At 39.8% G+C, this 12,794-nt stretch overlaps 1 protein-coding gene across 1 annotated transcript in view; it reads right to left on the bottom strand.

Annotated features, from left to right (window-relative positions):
• LOC119424952 (liprin-alpha-1) overlaps window positions 1–12,794 on the bottom strand; it is a 229,419-nt gene that overhangs the window by 112,610 nt on the left and 104,015 nt on the right. Inside the window, exon 17 of the mRNA XM_037692477.1 lies at window positions 3,408–3,437. Coding sequence (XP_037548405.1) covers window positions 3,408–3,437 — 30 coding nt within the window. The remainder of the gene's footprint in view (window positions 1–3,407; window positions 3,438–12,794) is intronic.

Here is a 12,794-nt window from a genome sequence, read left to right as displayed (position 1 = left end):
ATATGCTAATTTTTTGGGACAGGCATTTTGGGTTTTCATGAGCTGTATGCCATAATCATCAGTATTAAAACAATTAAAGACCTGAAATATTTCAGTTGGTGTGCAATGAATCTGAAATATATGAATGTTTCATTTTATCATTATATTATGGAAAATAATGACCTTTATCACAATATGCTAATTTTTTTGAGAAGGACCTGTATATATAGACCCTTATAATGAGTACAATCAATGGAAACTATGTTCCCTCGCCGTGACGTGGGTCACCATAGCCCCACTCTGGAGCAGGGCCTGGAGGTGGGGCACGCTGGCGAGCACCTGGTGGCCGGGCCCAAAGAAGAGACGTGGGTCCCCCTTTCCATGGGCTCACCACCTGAGGGAGGGGTCAAAGGGGTCAGGTGCAATGTGGGATGGGTGGTGGCCGAGGGCGGGGACCCTGGCGGTCTGATCCTCGGCTACAGAAGCTGGTTATTGGGACGTGGAATGTCAATTCACTGGTGGGGAAAGAGCCTGAGCTGGTGTGTGAGGTTGAAAGGTTCCGGTTAGAAATAGCCGGACTCACCTCAACGCATGGCTCTGGCTCTGGAACCAGTTTCCTTGAGAGGGGTTGGACACTCTTCCAATCTGGAGTTGCCCCTGGCGAGAGGCACCGAGCAGGAGTGGGCATACTTGTTGCCCCCCATCTTGGTGCCTGTACGTTGGGGTTCAACCCAGTGAACGAGAGGGTAGCCTCCCTCCGCCTACGTGTGGGGGGACAGGTTCTGACTGTTGTTTGTGCTTATGCGCCAAACAGTAGCTCAGATTATCTACCCGTTATGGAGTCCTTGGAAGGAGTACTGGAGAGTGCGCCTCCTGGGGACTCCCTTGTTCTACTGGGGGACTTCAACGCTCACGTGGGCAATGACAATGAGTTCTGTTGACAGGGTGGGGCGCCCTCATTTGATAACGGTGGGGGAAACACTGAGGTCATAGAAACTGTGGACCAGGAAGTGGAAAAGATTAGTGAGGTAAAGTTTGGAAAGTTTTGACAAAAATGAAGAAGGGGAAGGCAGTAGGACCTGATGACATACCAGTGGAGGTTTGGAAATGTTTAAGAGGGATGGGCAGTTAGGTTTTTGACTCAAATATTCAATGGCATATTTGAGGGTGAGAAAAGGCCTGGGGATTGGAGAAGTAGTATAAAGTTGTAGCAACTACAGAGGGATTAAGTCCATGAATCGCACAAAGATGATCTGGGAGAGCATTGTGGAAGCTAGACTTAGACAAGAAGTGACTATTTGTGAGCAATAGTATGGTTTCAGGCTGAGAAAGAACACCACAGATACCATCTTTGCTTTGAGGGTGCTGATGGAGAAGTACAGAGAGGGTCAGAAAGAACTCCATTGCGTCTTTGTGGATTTAGAAAAAGCATATGACAGGGTGCCAAGGGAGGTGGTGTGGTATTGCATAAGGAAATCTGGAGTAGCAGAGAAATATGTTAGACTGGTACAGGACATGTATGAGGACAGCAGGACAGTGGTGAGATGTGCTGTAGGAGTAACAGATAACTTTAAGGCGGAGGTGGGAGTGCATCAAGGATCAGTTCTGAAGCCCTTCTTGTTTGCTCTGATGATGGACCGACTAACAGATGAGGTCAGGCAGGAAACCCTGTGGACTATGATATCTGCACATGACATTGTGATCTGTGGTGAGAACAGAGAATTGGTAGAAGAGAACTTTGAGAGGTAGATGTACCCTCTTGAAAAAAGAAGAATGAAAGTAAGCTGTACATACAGCCGTAAGACAGAGTATATGTGTGTGAATGAGAGGGAGACAGATGGAACAGTGAGGTTACAAGGAGCACAGGACACAAACGTGCAGAACTTAAAGTACTTGGGGTCCAATGTCCAGGAAAATGGGAAGTGTGGTAAAGACGTGAAAAAGAAAGTCCAGGCAGGATGGAGTGGATGGAGAAAAGTTTCAGGAGCGATTTGCGACAAAAAAGTGGCAGCAAATCCAACAGGGGTGGAGACAAATAGAGCTAGCATGTCTATATTGCGAGCCACTATCTTAGTGCTACGTCAGTGCCGGCATTTGTCAACGGGGGTGGGGGATGGGGTGGCGCGTGTGTGTGTGGGAGGACATTTCAGTAGGCATGGCACTCGGTTCTGTTGACAGGGCAGCGCACCCTCCTTGGATAACGGTAGGGGAAACAAAGTGAGATTGTTTTGATCGTTTTGGAGGCGTGTTAGATGTCCGGTTGTTTGAGGTTCAATGTGGTTCAGTTTCCTTGTTTGTATTTAAACCACAAATGCCCAAACTCGTAAAAAAAAAACATTGTGTTTGAATATCCTTTAAGTTCTGAAAACCAGTCATATTTCGGTGTATTTACATAAATTCAAAAAACGTTCAATAAAAAATTTTGTATGTGTATTTACATAAGTTTCAGTAGTTTGTAGTCTGATACTGTGGATTGAAAAAGTTTTTGGAGGTAAGCACACTCTCACGTAATGTTCATTTTGATCTATTCTGATATGTGTGACATGTACATATGTGGGTATGAGTGAGGGAAAGACTGGGGACAAAATTTGAAGTTTTATTTAAGAAAAAGATGTTTATCGAGAGGAGCCTCAGCTGGTGGTTCTGGTAAGGACGCTTCCTGGACACCTCCCTAAGGACATGCTTTGGGCATGTCAGACTTGGGGGAGACCCCAGGGAAAACCTAGGACATGTTGGAGAGACTACGTCTCTCGGTTGGCCTGGGAACGCCTTGAGGTCCTGAGCTGGAAGAGGTGGTTGTGGAAAGAGATGGCTGAGCATCCCTGCTCAAGCTGCTGCCCCTGCAACCCAACTTCGGAACAAGCGGAATATAATGGTTGGATGGATGGAAGATATCTCTCTGTACTCATACCAGAGCAGACTTCTGCAACATGCAACTCTGGTGCCAAATGTGGCATTTCAAATCCTCTTAAGCAGCTTCTTGTAAGTTTGACTAAAGCAACATGAGCTGGAGTAAGACTTATTTATACATTTACTTACAAGCAACATTACTTTTAGCAGTTTAACAGTCCAAACATGACATTTTTTGACATATAGTGTGCTGGTTCTCAATATCCATCAGCAAATTAATATATCTCAACATATTTAAAACACACACAAAACACACACAAAACACACATGTAAACAACCTTTTGCATGACTAATACAGTAACTGTTGTTCTGAAACAGCAAAATGAGCTAAATGATTATGAGTATCACTGTAGGAAACAAGCATTTTGTTTGAAAACAGAATTACACTTCAGGGTGACGCTGAACATGGCGAATGTTAAATATTAGCTTTGGGTCAGGTACTCTGACATGAGTTTTAAGATGGTGGACAGGTTTCACAAAAAGCCCTGTACAGTAGGAAACTAGTACAGGTAATTTACCTTCCTGCGATGCTTGCGCAGGTCACAAGGCTGAAGAGTGGCAGAAAAAGAGAGAAGAAAAGCAGTTAGTGAGATGCTGATCTGCAGCTGACACAAGCCATGCATACACTAGAGGATGACATTTTATTGGGAGTATCGCGGGTCACGTGATTCCAGCAGGATTTCGGCGGGACCGGAGTCAACCTCATTATAACTCACGTGACCGGGACGTGACCGGACTGGAAGCTAATGGGAGCAGACAGGAGTGGAAACCGACCAAGAACCAAAAATTAAAATGAAAACAAAAAACTGTGCAGCTATTTTGCAGTTTTCTTTCAGTAAGCTTTCACTTTAACGCAAGTTAAAAGAACTACATTGCCCAGAAGTCAACTGTTCCAGCCGTAGCTTTTCACCGAGAGGGTGGGAGGAGCAGCGAAGTCTCCAGCAAAGAAATCGAGTAGCTGAAAATAGTTTGCAACACAAGGTAAGAAGTAACTGTCTGTCTATTAAACTCACAGAACAGGCAGTAAAGTGTCAAATAACCCTGAACTGCATGAGAGTTGTGTTGGTGCTGTGCTGCTTTAAACATCTCAGCTGCTGCGGGGAGTTGGACTTTGTTTACCGTCAGTAAATAAACTCAAACAGCACATTTTTCTCCACCTTGTCCCTTTCAATTTAAAAATTATGCTCTGCTTTGTTATGTGGGTTTTTAGGTTAAAATCTTTATTATCTGTTGCTGTTTGTAAAGTAAAAAAAACAACTCTTCCTGGTTAAAGTGCACGCATTCTCCGGTAAAAATATCCCAGTTTTTATATGAAAGACTGGTTGCATAAATATTATAATAATTGTTTCAGTTTTAGATTTAAGATATGATGTGTACAATTATGCTGTTGTGTTAAATTTTAGGCCAAGAGTTGATTTTTCTCAGTTCATTTCTTCACACCAGGGGTGATTCTAGAAGCCCTGTTTAGGAGTCTTAGCCCCCCAGTGTTGACAATGGCTCCTGGCTTGAACCACGCAGTGTGTATTATCATTAGAATTATTGTAGGGGGGACATATTGGTGCGAGGTCTGTGGGTCCTCCCCCATAACTTTTTGAATAAAGCAGCTGCTATTTCCTGCATTCTGGTGTATTTTAACAGGTTTAAAACATCTATGTTTACCTACATAAGTAAATACTTGATTCAATAACTGTTTTATAAAGCATGTCACAAGAAGAAGTAGCACTAAGCTTTTTGTTTGTCTTTAATTTAATTTTTCTACCTAACACAGGAAGCTGTTAGCTCTGGAAGCAAACTGTTAAACAGCTTTGGACACAAAGACCCTTGTCTTGACCCTTGATAAGTGAAATAAAGAAAAATTGAGCTTCTGTAATTTGTAATTGCAAATGTCACATTTTCTTCACTTAATTTCAATTGTAAATCTCTTGTTTTTGATCAAATATTTTTTTTCCAGAAGAAAGACCAACAGATTGTAACTTGTAGTCACTGTAACACTATTTTAACTCGTGCACGTCTTCTTTCACTTTTAGGTTCCACAAGGCTCTGGACTGGTCCAGCTGTGGAGAGATGAGGTGGAACACCAGACCTGCAATGGTCCAGTCTGTAAATGATGCTCTGAAGTCTGGGAAGATGCACGACATCATGCTTCACCCAAACGAGCTCGTTACCTCGACCACATACACTGAACTTCTTGAGGACGTCGTCCAATGTATAATAACGCCTTTAAACATTTTTATTTGTTCTCTTGCATGGTACATTATTTTTCTTTTTTTGTTTGTTTATTTAAACAATTTAAAACATGACAGTGATGTCACTGTTTAAAGGAAACAATTGCTCAATAAATTAGTAAAATGCAACTTGTTATGTTTGGGTTCTTTCATCTAAGGTAGACATGGTGTGACCCCTGGACTGGTTTAGATTTTTGTTTTTACTGTAACTGACCTTCAAAAGAGCCAGAAACAAGGACTCAGCAGCTGATCCTCCGTAGATAAATTATATGGACTACAGGCCATGTATTATTTGTTTTGTGACGTTTAGTGAAGGTTTTTGTTTGGATTAAGGAAATAAATGTCTCTATTTCACCACAGATGAACTGTTCCTGTTGCCATATCTTTTGAAATAAAACTGCACAACACAAAGTAATTTAAACAGGAATGAGTAGAAGATCAAATCAAATTCAATGTATTTCCTAAAAATTAAATGAAAAACAGGAGCAGGACAGGAGCAGGAGTCATGTTACCAGGAGTGGGACAGGACAGGATTTTTTCTGTGGGACCAGGACAGGAGTGAATATCCACTCCCGTGTCATCCTCTAGCATACACATGAGAGAGGGAGGTCAGAAGATACACAGTACTTTTATCTGCGTACACTGTTAAACACACCAGAGGAAACTTTTAGAAACTGTTTGCTTGTGCAGAAAACATGCTCAACTCTTGAGAAAAGAAAGTTTGCAGAAAGAACACTACCTACGGTTTAAAGTCACAACAAAATCACTCTGAAGACTGAGACAGAAATAAGAAAGCTGCTTTAGTCTTATACAGATTTGTCAGATTTGGTAAAATGGTTAGGAAAGTACATTTGCTTTTTATGTTATGCAAACTAAAAAAAAATTGCAACTAAATATATGAGGACCTTGATCTTGGTTACATTTTTGACAAGTGGAAAAAAATAAATAAAATTCCCCGCATTGCTCATAAACCTAGTGATCGCAGAGCAAATAAACTACACGCTTGTTTGATTTCTCTGGGAGTTTTTGTGTCCCCAGGAGGAAAACGTCCAATCACTCATTTCCTTCTCTCTGCTAACACCAAGGCCAAGCCACAGGAGAGGTTACTGAAGTACAAAACAGGAAATCAAGAGATTGAGCCCAAAATTCACTTAATCACCAAATATATAGCACCAGACCTACATTTAGGCCTTCTATTATAAAAGGGCAGGAAGTAGAGCAGGTGACTGATTTTAAATACCTTGGAACAGTATGTGACAACAAGTTGACCTTTGAACCCAACACTGACTGTATTTACAAAAAGCCAGACAGCGTCACCACCTTCTATATAAACTCTGGAGCTTAAATGCAAACAAAATTACTTTGCAGTTGGTGTACAGGTCACTGGTTGGAAGTGTTGTTTCATTTAATGTTGTGTCATGGTATGGGAACCTCCTAGCCAGAGACAGGAACAAGTTGTCCCGGGTGGTCAAAAAACGTAGCAAAGTTATTGGTCATCAACAAATGACACAGACCTGTACAGTCAGGTTCTGGAAAAAAAGGCAATCCAGGTTTACAATGAGCCAACTCATCCACTGCAACCATTATTCAGGTTGGTACCATTTGGTAGAAGACTACTGGTTCCTCTGGTGAAGATGAATGGGTTGAAAAAGTCATTTGTTCCCTCTGCGGTGAATGTACTTATTAACAAGGTCCTATTTAAACACAGCCTCACACGACAAACCACTGTCTGCTGGGATGTTTCCATATGTATCATGTATTTTTAAATGGTTTTAATTGAATGTTTTTAATTGATTTAGCAAAGCTGCTTAAAGTTTTTTTTAATTTTTTTAATGACATTTTTAACTTTTGTTGTTTTTATGAGCCAGATGTCAAAGACAAATCTCCATTTCATTAAATGGACTATAAAGTTGAAATTTTATACTTTTTATGCAGTTTGTTTCAAAATAGACATTTTTGTCTTTTTTCCCCAAAGTGTCTCTCTCACTGATATGACTTATGGCTTTCTCTTAAAGGTCTCCCAGATTGCGCACATGTCAAGGTTTCATATGCCTCTTTTGCATTTCTCCGGTGTGAAGTTTTATTTTTCGTTGGTGAAGATGTTGGATTTTGAAGATTTATAGACTACGTAGAGCCTCGCTACATCATCCCCAGTCTGAGATATTTTTCCACGTAACATTACCCGAGTTACAAGCTGTCATTTCTGACGTCATTGAGAAGATAATAGCCGATAGCACGACTTGCTGGGTGAGTTTTACCACAGACATTTGGACATCATGTTAGTCCCATTACCACGATTAATCGCATGACACAATGGATAGACAAAAATTTTGATCTTAAAAAGGTTGTCATTCATGCACAGGAATGCAGAGGATCCCACACTGCAGCTAGGAACCTGAAACAAGCCTCCAGAAGTGAGACAGCATCGCAGCTGACTAATGCCCAGAAATAACATTTAACACTTTTCATTTAGCACAGAAACAGCACTAGTAAAAGTAACTAATGATATTCTCATGGCCTCAGACAATGGACTGGTGTCTATACTGGTCCTGTTAGACCTCAGTGCTGCATTTGATACAGTTGATCACAATATTTTACTACAGAGGCTTGAATATGATGTTGGAATTACAGGAACTGCTCTAAATTAGTTTAAATCATATCTATCTGATAGATTCCAGTTTGTAAATAATAAATCTTCTTCATACACCAAAGTTAGTCATGGAGTTCCTCAGGGCTCAGTGCTTGGGCCAATACTCTTTATATATGCTTCCATTATGTAAAGTTATTAAACATTAATCATTGTTATGCTGATGACACACAATTATATTTGTCCATTAAACCCAATGAATCCAATCAGCTACTTAGACTACAAGCATGTCTTGAAGATATAAAAACCTGGATGACCCTTAATTTTCTCCTGTTGAACACAGACAAGACTGAGGTTTTGGTTTTTGGACCTGAGCACCTTAGGAATTAATTTTTCAGTCTTTCTCCCTCCTTAGATGCATTAATCTGTCCTCCAGCTCTGTTAAAAATCTTGGTGTTATTTTTGATCAGGACATGTCTTTTATCCCCCACATTAAAAACGTTACTAGAACCTCCTTCTTCCACCTGCGTAATATCACTAACATTAGAAACATCTGATCTAAAAATGATGCAGAAAAACTGGTCCATGCATTTGTCACATCTAGACTGGACTATTGCAATCAGAGCCCTATAAAGAGAGAGTTGCGACACTCCCATAGAAAGAATGGAATGCTAAAGTCACGTGGGTCATGCAGCGGCAAATAGTTCTAAACAGCAGCGGTTCAGCACTGAACGTAGTTCATTCTCTGTGTTTTCTCCGGTAAGTTGATGCAAATACGACACTTTTTTGCCATTGTGAAGCGTTATCTGACTGTTCTGTACCACAGTTTATCAACATTAATACTTCATGTTGCCAGTTTTAGTTAATGAAACATGTTAAATTACTAGTTGTGTTTTAACTGCAGCTGCTCTGCAACATGACGGTTTAAACGGGTCGATTTCTAATTCAGCGTATTAAAATATCTATTACTGCTTAAATTTTGAAAGGTGGTCTTTTTTAAATTTATGGTAATTCCAGTTACTGAACTCAACTAGAAAATATTTGTCCTTTTTTGTTCTGAGAGATTCATTCAAGCTTTATTTCTACAGGTAAATCCCATTGAGCCTCGAGGACTCATTTACAAGAGAGACCTGATTTAACAAAGAATGATGACAACATGACAACAAGACTGACATTATTTAGTTAAAGTTATAGATCATTTGTCAAAGACTGCAGCATAAATTGTGACATTATCATTCAATTAAAACGTGATTGTGGAGATGAGTCAATTTTTCATGTTTTCCAGGTAAACCAGAGGAGAATGACTTCATGAACTGAATGTTGCATTCAAAGTATCACAAAGGTACAAGATCTCATTTTCTGTCTTCTATGAATCAATAACAGCTGAATCAAGATGTTTGAATAAAATTACTTTAACACCATAACCTTCACAAAGTTGGTATTTACTGCAGGACTGTTCATTTACATTAGTTTTATATTATTAGTTTAGTGTTTGGTAATCATGGGTCAAGTTGAGATGAGACTCTTTCAAGACAGAACAAGAAATAAAAATTATTACAAGAATATATCAGCATCAATAAACTGTAGGACAGTAACAAAACACTTATTAAACTATCACAGGTTCATTGAGATGGAGCTGGAAGTTATTCTTCATGCCAGTTGTCTTCATCTGATCTTTTGTAAAAATATGTCAATTTATTTTACATTAACATTTTTCTTCGCAGGAATGAGTTAATTTTCTTGTCTGTGAGTTTCTTCTGTCCTGCTTATGTATTTTTTGTTCTAATTGTTCCTCAGGTTGTTCATCTCTGTTCCCTGACTGCCTGTTGATCCATCCTCCTGGTCCTGTTGATCCTGGATCATCAGATCCTGACATGTCCCCGTCCTCTGAGGACACATTTTCATCTGTCCCTCATCTCACGTGCCTCATTTCTGTTTCTTCCTCAGTCTCTGAAATTACAACGTCACTGTTAGAATGAAGATTATTGTTCAATAAAAATATGACATGAATTATTTAACACTGTTCGTACCAAAGTTTAATTTAGAACAATATGTGTGATCACTGGTCAGATCACTGGTCAGGTCACTGGTCAGATCACTAGTCAGATCACTGGTCAGGTCACTGGTCAGATCACTGGTCAGATCACTGGTCAGATCACTGGTCAGATCACTGGTCAGATCACTGGTCAGGTCACTGGTCAGATCACTGGTCAGATCACTGGTCAGGTCACTGGTCAGGTCACTGGTCAGATGTCACTGGTCAGATCACTGGTCAGATCACTGGTCAGATCACTGGTCAGATCACTGGTCAGTGGAAGTTCTGCTGTTCTTCTCATTTGGTTCTGGTCCATGAACAACTGGTTGAACCTCCTTCAGTCTCACTCGTCCTCACTGTGTCTCAGTCTCACTCGTCCTCACTGTGTCTCTGTCTCACTCGTCCTCACTGTGTCTCTGTGAACTGTCCTCTCTCTAAATGTGCCTGTAGAGTGACATTAGTTTATTTTCTTGCACGTTTCTTTGACAGTTCAACATTTTGAGCCCTGATTGAAAATGTTTGTGCAGATTAAATTTACAGCTCTCACTTTGTGTTGTTGTGATGATGATGATGATGATGATGGTGCTGCTGCTGACTTGAGATGATGTCATTAATAAACAGTATAAATGGCAGTAAAAGTACTTTATTAAAGCTTGCTTTACATTTTACATATTTTATAATAAATTATTTGGTAATTTATTTTTGCACAATTAACACTTATTTTGTCATCTGTTATGATTTTAACTAGAAACAGTTTCATTTAAATTAAAATTTTAATTAATGAATTACAGTTTTACAATAGTTGTCAGGCTACAATCAACTCAGTTATCAGGTACTTGGTTGCCATAAAAAAATGACAAATACAACAATTATATTCAGTCTGTCTTGTAAATGAGTCCTCGTGGCTCAATGGGACGAACCTGTTTAAATAAAGGTTGAATTAATATCTTCTATAGAAATCAAGAATTCATCCAGATGATCTGAGGTAAGCTGGAGCAGATCTGATGCTGCATGGAGGACAAGGTGGAGCATTATCCTGCAGAGAACATCAGAAACAGCTTTATAACAGGTTACTCTGATCTTTTATTTATCGTGTGTAACGTTATAAAACACTGACATGGCTATATTATCATTGTACTGCATAGACTTTTTTTTCTAACAAATATGTGTTTGCAGTCTCGTTTCCTTCTAAAATTTAATGATAAATGTATCAGCCACTTCTAAAAACGCTTTGATAAAATGCATAGTCTGTGAAATAATCAGTAATCAGTTCGTTGCTGCTCAATAATTACTGAAAGACGCCAGGTAAAGTAAGAAAAGTTGATTTTTGTGTTATGTTGCTCCAGCAGCCTCAAACTGACTGACAGGATGAACTGTTTGGAACTATTGGAGCTGCATGAACCACGTGACCGCGTATCGGCGAGTTCAAAGAGTGTCGCAACTCTCTCTTTACAGGGCTCTGATTGCAATGGTTTATTATCTGGATGTCCAAATACTTCTTTAAATCGTCTTCAGTCGATCCAAAATGCTGCTGCCAGAGTCTTAACTGGAGTTACTGGGAGAGATCATATTTCTCCAGTTTTAGCTTCTCTCCATTGGCTCCCTGTCAAATCCAGAATAAAATTCAAAATCTTACTTCTAACCTACAAAGCTCTCAACAACCTAGCTCCATCTTATATTACAGATCTTATTGTTCCATATTTTCCTAACAGAGCACTTCGCTCTCAGACTGCAGGTTTACTTGTGGTTCCTAGAGTTTACAAAAACAGAATGGGAGGCAGATCTTTCAGTTATCAGGCTCCTCTCTTTGTGGAACCAACTTACAATCTTGAGATGATTCTAGCACTTTTGCACATTTTTAATCTACTTAATGAAGAATAGTATGACTTCAAACCGTTCATCAAACAGGAAGGAAGGATTATTATCTCTCCTGTTACTACAGTGAATGTGGTACTTTGCCATAAGTACGACTATATTAATGGCATCAGAGAAAGCTGAGCTTAAGTTATCACATAAAGTAAAATGTTATCAGCATCAAAAGAAGGAATGTTAAGTCTGAGATTAATCCAGATTCCGATGTCTGATCAAACACTTTGTATTGACATGAAAAAATAAAAAATTGCTCGAGGGATTCATCTTGTGATTTAAAAAAGACACACAAATCGTGATGATGGGGCCCTTGAAGATTGGTGCCCAGGGTACAGCGAAGTGTTAATCTGGCCCTGCCCTCAGAACACAAGTGGTTCTACCAAAGAATGGTTCAAGAAGAATAAAGTTCATGTTTTGGAATGACCAAGTCCAAGTCCTGACCTTCATCCAATCCAGATGTTGTGGAAGGACCTGAAGCAGCAGTTAATGTGAGGAAACCACCAACATCCAGAGATGAAGCTGTTCTGTACAGAGGAATGGACCAAAAATCCTCCAAGCTGGTGAGCAGGACTGACCAACAGTTAGTGGAAATATTTAGTTGTAGTTATTGCTGCATTGGGGGGGGGGGTCACACCAGATACTGAAAGCAAAGCAAAGGCTCACATACTTTTACCACAAATATGTAATATTGGAACATTTTCTTCAATAAATAAATGAGCATGTTTAATGTTTAGTCTCATTTGTTTAACTGGGTTCTACTCTTAGGACTTGTGTGAACATCTGCAGATGTTTTAGGGTCACATTGATGCAGAAATATAGAAAATTATAAAAAGTTCTCAAACTTTCAAGTGCAAAAAGGTAACAACCTAATAATACCTTATGGATTTGAAATAGCAACTGCTGCAGCGTTTCTCATTTCCTTACGTAAGGAGGGTGCCGTGCCCCCCCGTGAAGGTCAAGGCTTGTAATAAATTAGCATGTGTATGTGATCACGTTAGACCAGTTCAGACCAGTTCAGACCAGTTCAGTGCAGCAGGAGTGGATGCCAAAACAAGTATGCCATCAACACCACAGTCCCCCCCATCTTCACTGGGACTTTTATTTTTTATTTTAGAGCTGAGAGGTGTTTGTCCTTTCATGGCCGTAAAAGAACATTCGTAAAAGAACATTCGTAAAAGAACATTCGTAA

The sequence above is a fragment of the Nematolebias whitei genome, chromosome 2, assembly GCF_014905685.2.
Source record: "Nematolebias whitei isolate Nwh7 chromosome 2, NemWhi1, whole genome shotgun sequence".
NCBI lineage: Eukaryota > Metazoa > Chordata > Actinopteri > Cyprinodontiformes > Rivulidae > Nematolebias > Nematolebias whitei.
This window is presented reverse-complemented; position numbering and strand designations above follow the sequence as displayed.